A 22,009-nucleotide genomic window follows, 5' to 3' on the forward strand; every position below is an offset into this window, starting at 1 on the left:
TTAATCATTTGGGATTCAAATGAACCAAAGTTACAGCCTTCAAATTCACTCTATTTTAAATTAAATTTGCAGAACAGTTCCCAGCTGAAGCTATCAGATATTTTTTCTCCCAAGAGCAGAAACTGAGAAGTCATGGCAATAATGACCAATAACTGGGCACTTGAGAAAGTCAACTGTTTGGGGTACACGGTAATAGAGAGGGTGCAAAGAGAAGGACTAAAAAGAGCCCATGAGCACAATGTAAGGTCAGTGTTTTCCAAAGCAAATTCATCTCTGGAAGACAAAGACTAGTTAAAATAATCTAACAAAGCAAACCAGATGTTAAGGAGAGCAAATACTAAAAGAACAGATAGTAGAGCAGAACTTGTATTTTTAAATTTCATCCCTTTTGTTGGAGCAGGGGGACACCAGCTGGGTGTCCTACAATTTAACTCAATCCTGACACTACCTACCTAGAGATAGCATCAGATCCCACAGGTTAAGGGCTCAGTCCCACAGACAGCTCCCACTTCAGACGGCAATTTTAAGTCCTGACCAACTGGCTATAAATTGGCCAGGTCCAATAGTTTGCTAGAATGGCTCCCAGAACTCAGGAAAACAGTTTACTTACTACATTACTGGGTGATTTTTTAATAAAAGGATACAACTCAGAAACAGCCAGATGCAAGAGGTGCACAGGGCAAGGTAAAGGGGAAGGGGTGTGGAGCTCCCACCATGCCCTCTCTGGGCACCCCACCACCCAGCACCTCCAAGGGTTCAGCAAACAGGAAGCTCTCCAAACTCCACTCTAGGATTTTTATGGAGGTTTCATCAGGTAGGTATGATTGATTCACCATTAGTGATTAAGCTTACTCTCCAGCCCCTCTCCCTTCTCAGGGAGAGAAGGGGTGGGGCCTGAAAGTTCCAACATTTTGGTTGGTTCCCCTGGCAACCAGCCCCCAACCTTAGGGGCTTTACCAAAAGACACCTCATTAACATAAACTCAGGTGTGGTTGAAAGGGGCTTGTTAGGAATAAGAAAAGGCTCTCCTTTTAGCCTTTAAGGCTCTTGTCACTTAGGAAATGACAAGAATTTTAGAAGCAAGGTTTCAGGAACCATGGACAAACACCAAAACATGTATTTCTTATTACTTCACAGTATCACATTGCTGTATCTTCTCTTTTCCAAGCTCTCTATAATTCCCAGCACACATAAGAAGATAAATTGTTTATGTTATGCAAGTCAGGCAAACCCTTCCTACCTATGGTTTAAGTAGCACCAGAATTGATCTGTTTTGTCCAAGTCAAAACAAAGAATGACTTCAGATATGGAAAGATAGACTGGAAGTTATGTCAGAGAATTAAGACCATCATGACCTTCAAAACGAAGAATGACTTCAGATATGGAAAGATAGACTGTAAGTTATGTCAGTGAATTAAGACCATCATGACCTTAAGATTCTTCCAAGGATTAATCTTTTATTAACTGACCCAGCTCATCAAAGTATATTTCTAAAATTAGTTTTGAATTGTCATCCCAGATGGTATGTTACACTTGTTAATAATATTTGTGTAATACTAACTCCTTAAAAAGTTTACTTTTTTATATAGCTCACATGCCGATACTTCTTCAAAGAAATTACTTAAAACAGGTTTTAATAAAATACAATAATAACATTGGTAGCCACGATGGTGAAGTAAGACCCTGAACGTACCTCCTCACAAGGGCACACCAAAATTACAACTGTTTACAGAGCAACTATCTATGAGAACGTCTTGAAGACTAGCAGAACAGGCTCTCCACGACTAAAGATAATAAAGAAGGAACCGGGTAGGAGAGGTGGAGACATGGTAGAGTCAAGACACACACCCCTGGGTAGGCGACCCACAAACAGGAGGAGAATCATAATTGCAGAGTTTCCCTGAGGGAGCAGGGGGACCAAGCTCCACATCAGGTACCCCAGCCTGGGGGGTGCTGCATAGAGAGAATGAGCCTGTAGAACGTCTCGCTTTGAAGGCCAGCTGGGCTTGAGAACAGGAGAGCTGGAGGGCTACAGGAAACACAGACTCCACTCTTAAAGGGTACACACAAAATCTACACGTTCCAAGTCCCAGCACAGAGGCAGTAATTTGAAAAGAGCCACTTGCTGATCTTAGAGAGTTTCCCAGAGAGGCAGAAGGCAATTGGGAGTCCTCCTGGGGACACAGATCTGGCGAGGATGTGGAGAAAAGGGAACCCTCATACACTGTTGGTGGGAATGTAAATTGGTACAGCCACTATGGAGAACAGAATAGAGGTTCCTCAAAAACCTAAAAATAGAACTACCACACAATCCAGCAATTCCATTTCTGGGTGTATTTCCAAAGAAAATGAAAACACTAATTCGAAAAGATACATGCACCCCTATGTTCACTGCAACATTATTTATAACAGCCGAGGTATGGAAGTGCCCATCAACAGATGAATGGATAAAGAAGATGTGGTATATATACAATGGAATACCACTCAGACGTAAAAAGAATGACATTTTGCCATTTCCAACAGCATGGATGGACTTGGAGGATATTACACTATGTGAAATAACTCAGAGAAAGACAAACAGCATATGGTATCACTAATATGCGGAATCTAAAAAACAAATGAACAAACATAACAAAACAGAAACAGAGTCCTAGATACAGAGAACAAACAGGTGGTTGTGAGAGGGGAGACATGTGGGGGGGATGAGTGAAATAAGATGAGGGAAATTAAGAGATACAAACTTCCAGTTATAAAATAAGTAAGTCATGGGGATGTAATGGACAGCATGGGGAATATGGTCAGTGATATTGAAATAACTTTGTATGATGACAGATGGTAGCTAGACTTATCTTGGTGATCATTTGGTAATGTATAAAAATATTGAACCACTATGTTATACACTTGAAACTAATATAATATTGTAAATCAATTATACTTTGATTATTAAAAAACACAATGACTCATAAGATGGTAAGCTTTAATAGTAGAAATTAAATCATGTTTTTCAAGATAGACTTTAACTTTCCTTGAACTGATTTATATTAAGACAAAAGCCTTAGGAAGAATTTAATACTGCCTTATTCCAAAACAGGATTTGAGGCAGCAAGAGAAACTAAGTAGAGTTTAACTACAGTTTTGAGATGATTACGACAGTAAACATTTATTGGTGTAGTAGACGCTGTTAACTTTTATGGTTGTTCCAGACCATATTGCTATTAAAAAAGAAAGAGGCAACAATTCATTGATTAAAGTGTTCGGCTCCGTAATTAACTAACTTACCTATATATCTTAAACTCCTCCCTCATCCAATCCGCCTTTCATGTAAAGTTCTGGCAGAGTATTTTATTGCCCCCTTAATAAGCTATCTAACTACATGTGAAGGTAAAAAAAAAAAAATTCTGAAGTTGTTTCTACACACACCTGTATCCTTTCTCCAAAAATTCATAAGCTGATTTTAATTATTCTTCCAATTAACCGTGTTTGAATGACAGTAAATACGAGACATTATCACAATTGCTGCAAATCGCAATATTATACTAAAATTTTAGCCAGCCCCTACCCATCCCCCACCGTGTCACCCCAAAGAACTCCTGCAGGCCACTCTACTGAGTCTAAACCAAGACATCTTACCCTTCGGCACCTGGGATGGCCTTGCCAGGATTCGAACCTGGATCATCTGTATGGTCAGACAGAGGCTTCCAAAGAGCACAAGACCAGCTGCGGGTGCAGATCCCTTCCTCACAATTAAAATTCTGAAAAGCCAGGCATTTTCAGAGAACCAAGTTTGCAGAGACAGGTTTTACTAGATACTAAAAATAGAGAACTCAGGGAAAAAAATGAACATAAGGATCAGGCTACATGTTTACAGCTGAAAGATACTTCCTCATACACCATCTCCTTTGATCATTATCACCTTGAAAGGTAGGCAGGTAAAGACTGCCCTAATTCTTCTACAGATAAAGTTACCTCAAAAGTGTCACAGACAGAACCCTTTTAATGGGACTGACTGCTCTAAATAGTAAGGAAAACCAGGTTGTCTCAAGAACTTTACCTTGGCATTTTTCTGGATTGGGCAAAACTTTGGACCTCTTTTGAGGCAAATTTATTCGTGGATCACCAACTGTCAGTCCCAGAATAGTACCTGCTGGAATTTCTGCTGGTGATGTTATTCCTTTAGCAAACAACAAAACAAAACAAAAAGCAAACAGAAAGTTATTCACAAATACATATATATTTGCTTTTATTTTCAAATTTTTCTAATGAAACTTTCATCTTGGGCTAATTATGTAAAGACACGTATTCCTCTTTTTTTCCCCAAAGATACTTTCAGAGAATAAATGAACGTTCATAAAGAGTGAAGTTTCTTACAAAAAACATTAAATTAACATAACAGGTTATTTTATGACATGAACATGTATGTTCCTGTCAATAACTACAGGAGCTTCACACACAAATGCAATCATGTGAAGGTAAGTAAGATTTTAGTAGCTGGTACATACATTTATCTATAGCAATGGAATGCCAATTATTTAGAATACTAACACCTCATTTGTGCTTTCTTGCTGTATTTTAACAAACAGTTACAAGTTAAAAAGCACCACTACATTTAGGTAGCTCAACTGCAAGATGCTCTTTTAACCCATTTCCCACTCTTCCCTTCTTCCCCAGTACAACCCAGTATCCCCCCTGTTATACCTCCCAACAATTCAAAAATGGTTTCCTGTCTGTGATGAAGGGAAACGCTATCAGGATTCCTGCAGGTTTCAATCCACCAAGAGTGAGGTGTCTTCTCTGTGTCCTCTCCCTCCTGGAAAACAACAACTCCTGTTCACCAGACAAATAATGGATCAGACTTAATAATTTTGGTTAAAATGGTTGTGCTATTGGCCCCCATCCTTTTTTCCCTGTTTGTGGGAATGAATCTTTTATGAGGGGAACCAGGGAAACTGTCATATCAGACTAATGATTCTTCTAATTACAGACAAGGACACAGGACTATACTTCTCTCAAGATTTCACAAACTAAGAAAAACATTCGTGGTTTTCTGGGAGACTACCTACCTAATTTACTGCACACCTGTGGTCTCTGTAGCACAGTGCCAACAAGAGATGCCTTGCTCCTTGTTCTTCTCCCACTCTACCAACTTCATCACCACAGAATGAAGCAATAAAATTTTCCTCACCAAAGAAAAACCAAACCAATACCTTTTGAAGAAATCTTCAGCAAAAGGATTTATTACTACTATAGTATTTCTAGAAATTTCAAGAAAGTTACACAAGTATTTTACTTGCCTTCTTTCTGAACAGAACTAGGAATTGGGAAAGGTTTCAAACAGCACTTCAAGTATTGTAAGCATGCCCAGGAAGAGAACCTACAGCCATGATTCATACCAAAGTTCACTGAAGTAGGATGTGCCCCTACAGATTCTAACCTGTAATACATGCGCCCTTTACCTCACACAAACTCAGGTGGCACAAACTAGTGGTTCAAAGTACAGGCCCTGGAACCAAACGTCCTAGGTTCGAATCCTCCCTCTGCAACTTATGAGCTAGCATGGAGTAACAACTCTGCACCGGGCACTGTGCTAAGCCCAGGGGACAGAGTAAAGAATGGGACTGCCCCGTCCTTGCCATCACGAAGCTCAGACTCTAATGAGACACGAACATCGAACAGATATGCAAACAAATCTAGACGTAAATAGAGGAAATGTGCAAGATGGGATGAAAACAACGGGAGGGATATAATTTAACTTAGGGGATCAGAAAAGGATGCTAGAGGAAAATGATATAGATGTTGAAACTTAAAGAATGAGGAAGGCTTAGCCAAGAAGAGCGATAGAGGTGGGACATTCAGACAGGCTCTAAGGGAGGTGGGAGCTGACATATTCTAGAACCTGGAAGAAGGCCAGGCTGGCTGAAGTGCCAAAGGTGAGGAGAGATGAGGCCAGACAGACATGAAGGTATAAGATTACCAGTCAAATTAAGGGCTCTGGAATTTATCTCAAATACAATGAGAAGCTATCCAAAAGCTTTTAATCAGGAAGTAGCACGATGTGAATAAATTGTCAAAGTATCACTTTGCCTCCTGCGTGGAGAAGAGAGTGAAAAGCGAGAGCAATGAAGGAAAGTTAAGAAGCTGCTTCAGGATCCAGGAAAGAGACAACAGTGGTTGAGACTACTGTGGAAACAGGGAAGAGGGAGAGAGAAGTCGTCTTTGTTTTTTAAAGTATCTGTCTTCTAACAGCTCAAACTCTGTTCAGACCTATCACCATATTCAACGTGTCCAATCTGCGAGAGGCACAGGCACTGAGAGGTTAATTGCACAAATACCGAAAAACAAACCGAATCTGAACCCAAAGTGTCTGATTCCTAATCTAGTCTCTACTCTCCAGACCTGCACTGTCAACATGGCAGCCACTAGCCACAGAGAACAGTTTGAATTTAACTGTTAGTTAATTAAAATTAAATAAAGGAACCAATTCACTTCCTCAGTCACGCTAGCAACTCGGTAGCTACATGTGGCTGGTGGCTCCAGAATGGACGGCACAAAGAAACATCACCCTCGCAGAACGTTCTAGTGGACAGAGAAGCACTCAACACACTGTTCTCAACCTGTTAGATATCACCCTTAAAACTAGCCCCCAAAAATATGCATCACACAAGTACAAACAAAAAAAAACTAGCATATACTTTCCAGGATTTTAGGGGCTCCCTGTTAGCTGCCTATGGAGAAGTTAAGAACCTTCTACAAGACTCAGAAGCTGCAGAAGCAGTCTGTATTTAAATAAGAACAAGTCAGTTTACTTATTACATTCACTTAGATTTGCTCTTCTAGGAAAAGGGAAAGATAAAAGTCTTTGATCATAAGCGTAAGTAGGGAAACAAACATTTATAAGCCATGGCCCAAAATGTTACCAAATTACGTTAGGTTTCACAAATTTGCTAAGAAGGAGGTGACCAGAATAAAACATTACAAGCACGTTTACTCTCACAGTGTGGACAGAAGCAGCTTTGAGTGCTTCAGTTAGGATGGAGTGGGAAAGTGGACCAATCAGCCGGAATCTGTTCATCTCCATCGTCAAATCACTGAAAGAAAGAAAAGGTCTTAAAATGGAAACTTCCATCGTATATGATGTCTGTTTCACCAGCAAAAACAGAGCACACCTTCATTGAAAACGGTCAGTAGGTTCAGAGCAAATTCAGCCCATACCTGATTACAATGCCTGTGGTCGGAGAGACCCAAGAATACGGTTGAAGTGGATCTCTAGTTCCATCACCGATGATTTTTTTAATTGGTTTAGCATTTTCCTCATCATCTTTCCATTTTCTTTTCTTGCCAATTTTCTCTTTGGGCAGGTCAGTTTGGCTTTTTTCTTGGGATGGTGTCAGAAGGGGATCAGGGAGGCAGACAGTCAACTTGGTGGGTTCCATACACTGGCACACTGCTTTTATTTCCTCTAAGATATCCTAAGGATATGTTCAAACATTTTACTTTTAAACTCTGGAATTTAAATATGTTTCGAATTTAAGCTGGTTTAGTGTATGTTATTTTTTCTACCTTTAAAAATGTACATTTTTATTCTTCACAAATTAAACTAAATTTATCATCATCAAAAAGGTTTTTTGATTCCTCTGCACTTAGAACAAAAAAAGAACTCCGAAATGTCAAAGATTAATGAAAACAACATGAATACTCTGACCAGTTTTTTTTTAAAACTAGTTTAAAGAGGAATTTGGAGAAAATTTACAGTCTACTGTATAAAAACAGTGAGTATGCTAAAAAAGGAAAGCTAAGCTAAATGCAGTATTAAAAAATCATCAGAATTACTCAAAACAGATTCTCATCATCAAACAGGCTCTCACAAGCACCTGAATACCAATGAACCAATTCAGGCTGATGGAAGGATTAGTCCCAGTGCACCATTTCAAGCCCTTTGCATAATAAGATTGGTTTACATCTCTCCTTCTACTTAGAGCTTACTAAAAGTCAGCTCAAGATTTGCTCCACTTAATATTCACATAACTATCCTCCCTATATTCAAATACCAAGCTATCAATCAAACTTTTAGACTACTGAAATTTCTATAGCACTGATTTCCAACAGTAATCAAGAATACAGTAACAGAGTGATGAGGAAATACTGTCAAGGATTATACCTGTTTAAGACTTGGATGAAGCCAGATCCACAACTGCCTGCTCTCAGAAGTGTCACCAGGGGTCCTCTCAGCCTTCCAAATAAATGTCACAGGACCCAGCATTTCTCTAGGATATTTATTTGCCCGGTAAAGCATGAGACTACCTTGGCGCTTTCCAGACAAACAGTGAACTGCTGCAAAAGTCAATCCTGACATAAACAAAAACAAAATTCTAAGATTTCAAGTGCTGAGACTGCAGTATTAGTTCCTGATAGCCATACTGTTATTTATTGTCTATCTCCATGATGGATGAGGTGTTGGTTTTGATCACTGCTTAGATCAAGAAGTCATCAAAACCACCCAAGAAGTTCTCAACAAATATTTGAGTAAATGATTTAATGAGTTTTGAGTTTCCTCCTGCCTAAATTCACTCCACCAGAATAATGGTTCTCTCACTTTACACTCAACAATATTTGGAATGGTTTAAAAGCCACCCCAAGCTCTCCTTATATGAACATAGTCATTGGTAACAAGAACTGTCTCAGTAAAGCATGTTTAAATTCCAAAATGCTTACAGCAGACACTTGTTCATGAAATGAATATATATATAAAGACTAAAATAGGACTCTGGGCTTCCCTGGTGGCGCAGTGGTTAAGAATCCGCCTGCCAATGCAGGGGACACGGGTTCGAGCCCTGGTCCGGGAAGATCCCACATGCCACGGAGCAACTAAGCCCATGCGCCGCAACTACTGAGCCTGCGCTCTAGAGCCCGCGAGCCCCAACTAGTGAGCCCACGCGCCACAACTACTGAAGCCCGCGCACCTAGAGCCTGTGCTCCGCAACAAGAGAAGCCACCGCAATGAGAAGCCCGCGCACCGCAAGGCAGAGTAGCCCCGCTCGCTGCAACTAGAGAAAGCCCGCACACAGCAACGAAGACCCAACGCAGCCAAAAATAAAATAAATAAAAATAAATAAATTTATAAAAAATAGAATAAAATAAAATGGGACTCAGCTCTGAAACAAGTTTACCTGTGTCTATGCTACACATTAGAGAAAGTGCCTTCAGTATTTCTTCCTCTTTGCCCTTCAACTCCAAACAACAGTAGTAGGATAAATCCTGCAAAAAGAGGGAGATACAATCAAATACTTGAATTTCTATTGAAAATGTAAGTGGCAATGTCTTACTTTTTAGAAAGAAAATATGTGTTTTATCCCATATTCACAGATAAGTTCGAAGTAGGGTGTAAAAACTACTGCCTCTAAGTAACGGATTATCCCTCCCCAAAACCTACCTAAAGTAAAAAAATCAAAGTAGAATAAGCAAGACAGTAATAAATTCAGCAAAATTATGTTAAGGTTGCTCCCTTTGGTTACCTAATTCAGGACCACAGGATTACTAAACACTGAGCCTAAAGACACATGTGGCAGTTTATCCCGTATTTCTCCACTGCTCAGTCTTGACCATGATATCCAAATTTGGCTAAGCAATGTGCAAGGAAAACTGAGAGCAATCGGAGTAAGGCCGTACCAATTTAAATAAGATGAAGAGAGCTCAGACTGAGCTAATAAAATCAATTACATTAAAGAACTAAAATAATGGTTAATGGATACTGGAAGGTTACTGAGTGCCAGTGCTGGGCTAACTCCTTACATGGACGGCCATTTAATCTTCCCAAGACCTGATGAACCAGGTACTATCGTAATCTTGTTTGACAGATGAGGACACTGAGACAGAGACGGTTACTTGAACAGAGGCATATCATCAGTAAGTGGAGAAGCTAGCGCTCAAGTCAGGCTCACTGACCCCTGAACCAACCCTTCCGCCATAGCACCTTTAAGCAATTTCCGTACACGCAGCAACTGAAACTAAAATTATAGGTAAGGCTCTGACAAACTCACATTAATCAATGCTATCACTCACACACAGAAACCTTCCCAGCAATAGCGATCCACTCTCAGCTGTCAGTGGCAGAGGAACCCCACCAGAGCGTGTACAACTGGGTGACAGCAGAGAATAATGGTTAAGAGCGTGGAACTCTGGAACCAGACTACCTGGGCTCAAATCCCAACTTCACCACTCATCAGTTGTATGGCCGGGGATAAACTGCTCAACGTCTCAGTTTTCTCATTTGTAAAATGGAAATAATGGTAAAACTTACCCCATACTGTTGTTGTAAGGATTAAGTGAGTTAACACATGTAAAGTACTAAAACAGACATAAATTAAGTACTCAAAAATATCTGTTTTTACTAGCTATTATTTTTATTACTTAGGACTAATCAAATGTAAAGAAGATATCTGATAACCTCAGCAAAACTTCTGTCCAAAATGAGAAGTAACTATATGTCTGCCTTAAGATTTGAGAGATGACAGAGTACAGTGGAAAAAGCAGAGGCCAGGGGAATCAGCTCCCGATGTAGCACTGGGGAGGGCCTATCTTGCTACGTAGGCCACCAACGAGCTGTGCAGCCCTAGGCAAGTCAGTTCATCTCTCTGGATCCCAGGCTCCTCAACAGTCAAAATGAAGAATCTGACTATAATCCATGATTTCTGCTGCTGAGTCTTCAAATCAAAGGCTCTTAAAAGGTTCTTGTATTTAGTTTACACCCATTAGGATGGCAATTATCAAAAAAACAGAAAACAACAAGTGTTGGTAGGACATGGAGAAACTGAAGCCCTTGTGCACTGCTGATGGGAACGTAAAATAGTGTAGCCTCTATGGAAAAAAGTATGATGGTTCCTAAAAAAAAGTTAAACATAGAACTACCACATAATCCAGCAATTCCTCTCCTGGGTATATACCCAAAAGAACTGAAAGCAGGGAACTGAAGAGATATTTGTACACCCATGTTCATAGCAGCATTATTCACAATAGCCAAACGGTAGAAGCAGCTCAAGTGCCCACTGACAGATGAATGAATAAACAAAATGTGGTATATATATACAATGAAATATTATTCTGCCTTAAAAATGAGGGAGGACTTCCCTGGTGGCGCAGTGGTTAAGAATCCAACTGCCAGTGCAGGGGACACGGGTTCGAGCCCTGGTCCGGGAAGATTCCACATGCCGCAGAGCAACTAAGCCCGTGTGCCACAACTACTGAGCCTGTGCTCTGGAGCCTGCGAGCCACAACTACTGAGCCCGCGTGCCACAACTACTGAAGCCCGAGCGCCTAGAGCCCGTGCTCTGCAACAAGAGAAGCCACCACGATGAGAAGCCTGTGCACTGCAACAAAGACTGGCCCCCGCTCACCGCAACTAGAGAAAGCCCGTGTGCAGCAAGGAAGACCCAATGCAGCCAAAAATAAATAAAATGTAAAAAAAAAAAAAGAGGGAAACTGATGAATGATACAACATGGATTAATCTTGAAGACATCATGCTAAGTGAAATAAGCCAGTCTCAAAAGGAGCTGGCTTACTGTATGAGTCTGCTTATACGAGGTACCTAGAGTAGTCAGATTCATAAAGATGAAAAGTAGAATGGTGGTTGACAGCGACTGGTGGAGAGAAGAATGGGGAGTTAGTGTTTAATGGATGCAGAGCTTTGGTCTCGGAGGTGAAAAAGCTCTAGAGATGGATGGTGATGACAGTTACACAACAATGTGAATATACTTAACGCCACAGAACTGTATACGTAAAAATGGTTAAAATGACAAATCTGTTGTTATGTCTAATTTACCACAATTTTTTTTTAAGGTTCTTGTATTGATTATTCTGCTACATTGCTCTCAAGAGGTAGCAGAGGATGCTAATACTAATGGCTTTCAAAAGTTGGCCAAGGAGCTTCCCTGGTGGCGCAGTGGTTGAGAATCTGCCTGCCAATGCAAGGGACACAGGTTCGAACCCTGGTCTGGGAAGATCCCACATGCCGCAGAGCAACTGGGCCCGTGAGCCACAATTACTGAGCCTGCGCGTCTGGAGCCTGTGCTCCGCAACAAGAGAGGCCGCGATAGTGAGAGGCCCGTGCACCGCGATGAAGAGTGGCCCCCGCTTGCCGCAACTAGAGAAAGCCCTCGCACAGAAACGAAGACCCACCACAGCCATAAATAAATAAATTAATAATGAAAAAAAAAAAAAAAAAAAAAAAGTTGGCCAAGGCCATTCTGCCATTGAAAGATAGGCCCTCTGGGCTTCCCTGGTGGCGCAGTGATTGAGAATCTGCTTGCCAATGCAGGGGACACGGGTTCGAGCCCTGGTCTGGGAAGATCCCACATGCCACGGAGCAACTGGGCCCGTGAGCCACAATTACTGAGCCTGCACGTCTGGAGCCTGTGCTCTGCAACAAGAGAGGCCGCGATGGTGAGAGGCCCGCGCACCGCGATGAAGAGTGGTCCCCACTTGCCGCAACTAGAGAAAGCCCCCGCACAGAAACGAACACTCAACACAGTCATAAATAAATAAATAAAAAGAACGTGAATTTCTAAAAGAAAAAAAAAGAAAGATAGGCCCTCTGCAAAGAACAAATTTCTAAACATGTACTGGAAGAGAGAGAAAGCTACTGAATTAGCAACTGACCGGGGGCGGGGTGGGGTGGGGGGAGGCGCAGGAGAAGATAGGACAGCCAAATAAATACAGCAGCTCTAAAACCAACTGTCCTCTCAAAGAGTTTAAAACAAACTTCCCAACATAGATGGCTCTCAAATATCTGTGGTGGTGAATGACTGCTGAATGAATCCCGAGCATGACCAACAAGATCCTGCAGGATGTGGTTCCTACTTATTCTCCAGAACTAATCTCGCCCTATGTTAGCCCTGCTCTCACTCTCTTCATCTTCGTCACAATGAATGTATTTCAATCCTTCCCTCCTATCTGACTGCCTCTGCCTTCACCCACTCTGCCATCTCCTTACCCCTTAGAGCTCAGCTCAGCATCACTTCCATGGGGAAGCACTCCTGTTCCTGTTACGAACGCTCACGGTGTTGTATAGTATTCCCTTACAATTGTATATTTGGCTAATTATTTGATTAATGTCACTGTGTCCCAATAACTTTAGGCTGCTTCATCTCCAGCATCTGGCGAAATGCCTCTTGCCCAGCAATTATTTTTAAAATGAATAATCTCAGATAGGGCTTTGGCATACCATGAACTAGTCTAAAAGTCTAAATCAGAAAGGGTCTAAATGAAAATAAAGGGGAAAGCAATCGGAAAAGCATACCTGAAGGAGGCAGCGGCTCGTCATGGCTCGATAGCAGGCTCTGTGGCTCTTGACTGTCGGCCTCTCCCCCAGGCAGTAGCCCCACCTCTTGACCATGTGAAATCGCTTCGCGTGCCAGATGTGAGTTTCTAGCCATTTGTTCTTCTTTTGTCTCCGGTTAAATTCTAGCATCCGGTTTATGTGACATCGTCGAGCTTTATGGCACTTATTTTTTGAGTGTTCTTTTTTCTGATGAACTGCTTTCTCTGCCTATAGTTTCAAGAAGACAGGCAGATCCTAGTTTGTAACCATCTCAAAACAAAGTTAAACGTTAGGAATTCAAACAGCTAATTTTAGGTGACGTGGAGTACCTTACAGACTCCATTAGTTTGCTTAATTTTTTAACTTGGTGATTTCTCCAATGAAAGTAGAGGAGGCAACAGAAAGAGTGAAGATTTTAGAAAAAGGCAAACTTAGGAAGGAAACACAGTTCTATCACTTACTAACTGGGGAAGCTTCGGGGACTGGGAAGATTAGAATATTGATAAAATGTTCAACACAGTAACTCAAACTTATTTGCAGCTATTAATATTAGAAAGCAAGAAAGAATAAATCAAATGCTAGCTTTGTGTTGATTTTTTTATTGTTTTTTAACATCGAAGAATATAGCTAAACCCAAAACTTAGGACCAAAGATATAAAAGTGGGGAGAACCTGCACATTTCATATCACTTAGGTACTGACAGACAAATGTTAAATGCTATCACTAGGAAACAGACCTCACATTAAATCTAGAGAACAAAATTCCTGTTTAGTGTTCATTCTTCATTTCTTCCATAGCTAAGCTAAACTTTTGTGGGAAAAACTCTTTTCCATTAGTTTGTGGGCCCCTTAAGAATAAGGACTTTACCTTAATGGACCCTAACCCCACCACCAGCATAATACCAGTACACAAAAGGTACTTGATAAAGAAATTTTGAATAAATTAGTAAAGACATAGGGTGGTTAGACAATCATAGAATGTCCAAGCCAAGAATTTTGGTAAAGCCAAAAACAATTGGACTTGAACAAAAAATTAAATCCAAGTTCAAGTTTTCAACATTAAAAAAAGACAAAAGGCAAATACTAGGCATTGATGCTGCCTTTTTTAACCTTCCAACTCTCAACTGGTCACACCCACAAAGTGCAGAGCTAAAATTACTTATCTGGTAAGAAGGTCAAATTTTCATTTTAAATCTGGCAGGGGAACATCAACTGTTTAACATCATAAAGAGAGAGAGGTTCCAAATGCTGTATTTAAAAGTAGCTGTAATATCCAACGGCCTGCTAATTTTGGAGGGGAGTGGAGGTGGAGGTGGGGAAGATAATGATTAAACCAAAAAATATGCAAAATGAGCACGCTATTTTTTAGTCTTCATTTTAATAAATTCTGTTAGGTTAATACTTCTCAATTTCCTTTAAGAACCACTAACCTAAACATTTACATTAAGGGACACTTATACCTCTTTCTGGGCAATCTCCTGTAACCGTCGAGGAAGGCGTTTGACATTGTGACTCATGGCTCTTCGTCTCATGTGCCGTGGCAGCGTCTGGAAAACCAGTGAATTAGAAGATTTCTGGGTCACTGCTTTCAACATGGCACTGATTTCAGCAGCTCGAGCTTGAGCAAAAGTAGAAGCTGTCGAAGAAAACACCACCGTCATTAAAAACTGATCTTGGGGCTTCCCTGGTGGCGCAGTGGTTGGGAATCTGCCTGCCAGTGCAGGGGACACGGGTTCGAGCCCTGGTCTGGGAAGATCCCACATGCCGCAGAGCAACTAGGCCCATGAGCCGCAACTACTGAGCCTGCGCATCTGGAGCCTGTGCTCTGCAACAAGAGAGGCCGCGATAGTGAGAGGCCCGCGCACCACGATGAAGAGTGGCCCCCGCTTGCCGCAACTAGAGAAAGCCCTCGCACAGAAACGAAGACCCAACACAGCCCAAAATAAATAAATAAATAAATAAATAAAGGAGTTCCTTTAAAAAAAAACAAAAACAAAAACAAAAAAAACTGATCTTGAATTGACACTTTTCCTGGTAGGTTTCAGAAGGAAAACAGATTTGAAGCACATGAGCTTCCAATTCACCCACTACCCTAACTTCTAATAGATTAACACCAATAGTAGTTATTTCTGTGTTATATGATTGTGAAACTAAGGATTCAGTTTTACTTTTCTAATCAGAAAAAATTTAGTTAAAAAATAAGGTAAAAAAGAGTTTTTTTAAAACAGAGAGCTGGGCTTCCCTGCTGGCACAGTGGTTAAGAATCTGCCTGCCAATGCCGGGGACACATGTTTGAGCCCTGGTCCAGGAAGATCCCACGTGCTGCGGAGCAACTAAGCCCATGCACCACAACTACTGAGCCTACGTGCCACAACTACTGAGCCCATGTGCCACAACTACTGAAGCTCGCATGCCTAGAGCCCGTGCTCCGCAACAAGAGAAGCCACCGCAATGAGAAGCCGGCGCACCGCAACGAACAGGAGCCCCCGCTCGCTGCAACTAGAGAAAGCCCGCGTGCAGCAACGAAGTCCCAATGCAGCCAAAAATAAATAAAATAAATAAATTTATTAAAAAAATAATAAAAATAGAAAGCTACATGCAATATAATCACAACCATTCTTAAGTGTAATAATCCCACAAGAAAACAAAGAAAAAACAAAATTTTAAATGATTTTGACTCCAGGGGTTTTCTTCCTTAATATTTCCTGTTTTTTTACAAATATGTGACCATACCTATTTTTAGTTTTCTTTATTGAAAAATAGACTATTTTTTCTGAATAATAAACAGAGCACTGGAGAAATTTAAGTGAATTCCTCCAAGAAGGCATAAAGAAACACCAGAAGGCACGCTTAAGGTGTGTACAAGGAATACAGGGTTACCAGGTAGTGAGGGGTGAGCGTGAAGGGGGGTATTGGGAAATGAGACTGGAAAGGGCCTGGAGACAGGTACTTACAGGTCTTGGCTGCCCTCAGAGTGCGTTAAGTTGGGTTTTATCTTTGGAGATGCTGTGCTGAGGAGTGTGGATAGTGTTTTATATTTTTTAAAAAGGGGGGAGGGGGTGGCAGAGACGACTTTAAGACAAAAAAGAACAGCTCACAAATCAGAACCTCTAAGAAGACAGTAAGAGAGAGGAGGGAGCCCGAAGGAGGGAGAGCTAGCAGGCCCAGGGAGGCGCTGGCCTGAGTCCAGGCTGGAGGTGAGATGCGCCCATGTGGACGGAGGGGAGGAGAGAGACGGGGAGGCAGGGCCAAGGCCCCGGCGGAGAGAAGGCATTAGAAATCTGGCTGCAGGAGAAACAGAGCTCCCGGTACAATCAAACTTGGCTTCCGTACAAATACCTACCGGTTATATACTTGGGAATCTCCTGAGAAGTGCCCTCGGGACCTGCTTTCCATCCTCCCTTTTTTTTAAAGGTTACCCTGGAGGAAGACTGCTCCTTCGCATCAGATTCGGCCAGTGAATGGTGGGTCGTTCTGGTTTGCCGCTGTCGTGAAGTTCCAGAATGAGGCTCTAGTACATTTTCAAAAAAGAAAACAGAAAGAAAAACGTCACTTTTATCAGAGATAAGGATTAGAGTGTTGGGTGAAAACTGATCAGGTTTTTAATCCTGCAACCACCCTGTAAGTGGCTATTACTGTCCTCCCCTTAAGGAGGAGGGATCTCAGGCAGGGAGGTGAGTTGACTTGCCCAAGGTCACATAGCTAGGAGGCAGCACACTAGCTAATCATGTCAGTGTGACACATGAAAGAACCTTGGGTATAACAGATACGAGGGAAATTTTCTCCATATAAATAGTGCAATGTGGCTTTTACACCTAAGCTCCCTTAAATACTATAATCCACATGATTTTGCATACTCAGTCTTTCATCATAATGCTCTGGCACACTCAAGTTGAGAGCCACTATGCTAAGAAAGAAATAAAAGCAGAGTCTCTATACAAATGTCTAGGCATTCAAACCATTCTGACTTTAACACAATATCTCTATGAATACAGGGAAAGATCAGTAGAGAATTTTACAGCCTTCCTGCTTATTTCCATGGCAGTGATAATTATAAAGCCCCTATAATCATGAAACATGTTGCAAGGTCTGTCATTGTGAGGTTTAAATGAGATAATGTGTGCTACAGCTTCTCATTAGCACAGTGGGCATCAATGTTGGATCTGAATCAATTTTCTATTGCTGCCTGATGAACAGCTATCCCCTTCATATCACTTACAAGGTTCTAAAATCAGCACACAAGTTAAACGCAGATAAGATGAATGCACTGCATTTCTTTTAGGAAATATAGAAGTGTCATTTAATAATAACTGTTAAGGTACAGATAAAATATATCAGCTCTAAAATACCTACAGCCAATTCTCATTATTCCCAGCAGTTATGTTCTAGAAAGTCACAGCCAACACTGAACTAGTGAACACTGAACCACTGCTCCTAGAGAAAATAAGTATGTATCTATGTATGTATGTATATATACATCTCACAGAGATTATGATCTTAAATCGTAAGAGCAACTCATCCTAGTAGATTCTACTTCCTTTCTCTTACAAAGAGAAAATGAGGTTCAGAAGTGTTAAGTGACCTGCCTGAGGCTGCCCCACAATCGGAATTCAAACCCCGGTGAGAGCTGGAGCTTCTTGCACTACACTGCCCTGTCCCACCAGTCTCCTTCCTCCGGTCATCTCCGTAAGAAGCTGAAGCAGGAAGGCACTGGGAACCTCCACTGGGAATACCCACGTCAGGTGACTCAAAATTTTTCCCACTCTTTGCACCTCCGCGAATGACCATCAAAGTGCCATGAGTACTAAGTTTGGGGTTACAAATTTAGCAACTAGGTGAATTTGCAAATACAAAACTTGCAAATAATGAGGGTCAACTGTATCTATTTTTAACTCAACTCCTTTATCATTTAGATTATGACTATCAAAAGGAGCTGACAAGAGCAATCTGATCCAAATGGAAGTATGTGTAGAGAGCACCATGTATATCTTACCTTTTTGAGTCTGGAAAGGTTTTCCACCTCCATTATGGTACTTTACACCACTATCAGCCACAAAGCCAGAGGATAAAGTCACATTGGTGGGCTGGTTTCTCATTTTCTTAGCATGTTTCCTTTCTTTTGCATTAGACATTTCTGGAAAGAAAGTAATAAATTTAGTACAGGGAGAAGGAACTTCCTTTCAAAAATAAAAATAAATGTAATGAATAAATGTTCATGTGACTCAAAATTTGATTCTTCAGTATAATAAATCTCCATTTATTATAGCTGGATTAATGATATCAAAATGTTATCATGATACTGATCTACAGCAAGGACCCCAAGCCCGATTCAACAGAAAATAATAATTTTGTTTTGCACTGTCAAATAATTAAGTCACATACCAGTGTTGACACTGCATAAAGTCTGTTGGAAGAATGAAAAATGAAGTGTGAGATAAGATCCCTATGCCACGGTAAAAAAAATTAAATTAGCTAAACCTGTTTATCAAAACTCTTAGGTGAAACGAGTCACATGAATCAATGAAATATGGGACACACTATTCAGATATGTGGTAACCTCACCAAAAACTGAACATTAATTATGGATGTTTTCATTTCTACTGCTGAGATGAGGCCAGGTGTACCTTTAATTTAGAATAGCAAAAAGATTTCAGTTTGAAGTAAGAAGGACAAAGGACAAAAACCTAGTAGAGCCTAATTACACAGTAGTTTCTCAACTCTCAAACTCAATGCCCCCTTTCTTTAACTGAATAGTTTGAACACCTGTTTTTAAATGAAATTCATTAATTACGTAACCTACTAGACACATAACTTTTATCAAAACATGTCCTACAATATGTGTCCTCATTGTGATGTAAAGGAGAACTAAAAGTAATTCTTTTTTTTTTTTTAATTATTTATTTATTTATGGCTGTGTTGGGTCTTCGTTCTGTGCGAGGGCTTTCTCTAGTTGTGGCAAGTGGGGGCCACTCTTCATCACGGTGCGCGGGCCTCTCACTGTCATGGCCTCTCTTGTTGTGGAGCACAGGCTCCAGACGCGCAGGCTCAGTAGTTGTGGCTCACGGGCCCAGTTGCTCCGCGGCATGTGGGATCTTCCCAGACCAGGGCTCGAACCCGTGTCCCCTGCATTGGCAGGCAGATTCTCAACCACTGCGCCACCAGGGAAGCCCCCTAAAAGTAATTCTAATAAAATAATATCTATTTTCTGTATGTAAATATTTCACCATAACTAGATGGCATTATGAAATAGAGATATTTTCAACCCAGGGAGATAATCACTGACACAGGCACCAACACAGGCACAGGCACAATCTGTAGAGCTGGAGAAAGGTCCTGAAGCCCCCATGCAACAGTCATTAACTCTTTCCTTGCTGACTGTAGGGAGGTCAGACACAGGGAATGGTCCTGCAGGAAAAGGGGGACACTAGGAGGCTGGGAAGCTCAGAGTAGCAGAACCAAGCTATTCTCCAAGCATTTAAATGTTTTAACACTAGTCTTTACTCATACCTAAACATAGAATTACATGTCTGGGGCTTCCCTGGTGGCACAGTGGTTGAGAATCTGCCTGCCAATGCAGGGGACACGGGTTCGAGCCCTGGTCCGGGAAGATCCCACATGCTGCGGAGCAACTAAGCCTGTGGGCCACAACTACTGAGCCTGTGCTCTAGAGCCCGTGAGCCACAACTACTGAAGCCTGTGTGCCACAACTACTGAAGCCCGCGCACCTAGAGCCCGTGCTCTGCAACAAGGGAAGCCACCGCAATGAGAAGCCCGTGAGCAGCAATGAAGACCCAACGCAGCCAAAAATAAATAAATAAATTTATTTTTAAAAAAAGGATTACTGGGCTTCCCTGGTGGCGCAGTGGTTGAGAATCTGCCTGCCAATGCGGGGGACACGGGTTCGAGCCCTGGTCTGGGAAGATCCCACATGCCGCGGAGCAACTGGGCCCGTGAGCCACAATTACTGAGCCTGCGCGTCTGGAGCCTGTGCTCCGCAACGAGAGAGGCCGCGATAGTGAGAGGCCCGCGCACCGCGATGAAGAGTGGCCCCCGCTTGCCACAGCTGGAGAAAGCCCTGGCACAGAAACGAAGACCCAACACAGCCATAAATAAAATAAATAAATAAAATTTAAAAAAAAAAAAAAAAAACAGAGGCTCTTTTTAAAAAAAAAAAAAAAAAAAAAAAGGATTACATGTCTGCAACAGCTACAGAGGCAAAGTAATACCGGTGTCTTGTACTAGTACCTCTAAGAGAAGGTAGTAATGCCACTGGCGACATAATTTCCCAAATTGGTAAACACTCTTTGGTAAAGTACAAAATTTAAAAAAAAATACAATCTTGCCTAATTTATTGTATTCCTGGAAAATTCAGTGTATATTAAATCCATGAAGCCGATGCTTTCATGCAAAGCAGAGTCAGGTACTGCACCCTGCAGGATGGCTAACATCCCTGACCCCTGCCCAGTAAATGGCAGCAGTGTTACCCCAATCATTATGCCGACCAAAACACCCGCACAAACTTTCAAATGCCACATCCGGATTTGCACCACGTCCAATAAGTAGCACTGAATTAACTACCTTCCATTCACTTACCACCTTTCCAATGCAAGACTTCATGCAAAATTAAGAGTAACCTATGTGGCATAGTGTTTAAGAGCCTTCACTATCTTCCTTAACACTTTTTAGTTGTATAATCTTAGGAAAGTTACTTTCCCTCTTTGAGCTTCGGTCTCTCCTTCTATAAATGGGAATAATCAGCAGGTTGCTATGAGTGTTAAATAAGGTAATGTACATAACACAAATCATGGGGCTTTGCATAAACTAAGGGCTCAGTTTATGGTAGCTCTTATTCTTAAATAATGAATGAAATAACAGAGACTTATGTCATTTCACTTTCTCACTCCATTCTGCTTTGACCTAAATGAAAGACAACCAGATCTACACCCCAAAACATTTTTCAAACTAAAAAATATGTAGGAGGTAAATGGAGTTCTACAGAGCTTGTTGGCTAGTGAAGGACACGATTCAGATCAGTCTGTATTAAGAACCATTCAAAATTATCCTACAAAACAATTTAATCCACCTGCTTAAATCAGAACTTGCCCAGCAAAACAGAGCACTACCTGGGAACCCTGGGTGGGACACCAGGGTTAGGGTAACCTTCAGAAGTCACATCTCTGAGCTTAGGTTCGAGAGCAAAAAATTAGCAGATTGAACTAGCAATGATCCTCAAACAGTTCTGACAGCAGGAGAGAATGAATATAGAATACATCCTTATCAAGTCTGAGGATTTAGTTTAAAATAGCTTCCAGAAGGAATCTTAACTCTTACCTTAACATTCATGTGAACTTTACATCTACTCCTAATAGTCACAGTTTGTGTTTGTTTTCATATCCATTTAGTCAAAATTTTAATGAGCACTAAATATGTGTCAGGCTTTATAAAAGTGTTTTCTCCCAAATCTTCAAATTGGACATGTCATGTTTTCTCATACAGCATATGATCCCCTGGTTGATCAGACACACCCTTTGGTAGAGTGGACTCTGGTTTGAAAACCTGGGGATTAAAAGGGTTATGTCTGATTTCTTTCAATCTAAAAAACTGGTGACTCAGACTTAATATAAAGTCTGCCTTATGAATACAGGTATGTTGTTTCACAAGAAATATTTCACTCAAGTTTAATTATTTGTAATGCTCCAA

At 41.2% G+C, this 22,009-nt stretch overlaps 1 protein-coding gene across 4 annotated transcripts in view; it reads right to left on the reverse strand.

The window, feature by feature from the left end:
* Window positions 1-22,009, reverse strand: part of POP1 (POP1 homolog, ribonuclease P/MRP subunit) — a 41,831-nt gene that overhangs the window by 16,533 nt on the left and 3,289 nt on the right. Inside the window, exons 2-11 of one of the 4 annotated variants that reach the window (XM_036830601.1) lie at window positions 18,303-18,443; window positions 16,653-16,820; window positions 14,770-14,945; window positions 13,290-13,538; window positions 9,165-9,252; window positions 8,156-8,343; window positions 7,210-7,466; window positions 6,992-7,085; window positions 4,696-4,807; window positions 4,052-4,171 (exon numbers count right to left, since the gene is read on the reverse strand). In XM_036830601.1, coding sequence (XP_036686496.1) covers window positions 4,052-4,171; window positions 4,696-4,807; window positions 6,992-7,085; window positions 7,210-7,466; window positions 8,156-8,343; window positions 9,165-9,252; window positions 13,290-13,538; window positions 14,770-14,945; window positions 16,653-16,820; window positions 18,303-18,441 — 1,591 coding nt within the window. In that variant the 5' untranslated portion in view covers window positions 18,442-18,443. Of the gene's footprint in view, window positions 1-4,051; window positions 4,172-4,695; window positions 4,808-6,973; window positions 7,086-7,209; window positions 7,467-8,155; window positions 8,344-9,164; window positions 9,253-13,289; window positions 13,539-14,769; window positions 14,946-16,652; window positions 16,821-18,302; window positions 18,444-22,009 lie in introns of all 4 variants that reach the window. The other 3 variants (XM_036830600.1, XM_036830598.1, XM_036830597.1) reach the window with 3 other exon arrangements.

This window comes from Balaenoptera musculus, chromosome 17 (genome assembly GCF_009873245.2).
Source record: "Balaenoptera musculus isolate JJ_BM4_2016_0621 chromosome 17, mBalMus1.pri.v3, whole genome shotgun sequence".
NCBI classification, from domain to species: domain Eukaryota; kingdom Metazoa; phylum Chordata; class Mammalia; order Artiodactyla; family Balaenopteridae; genus Balaenoptera; species Balaenoptera musculus.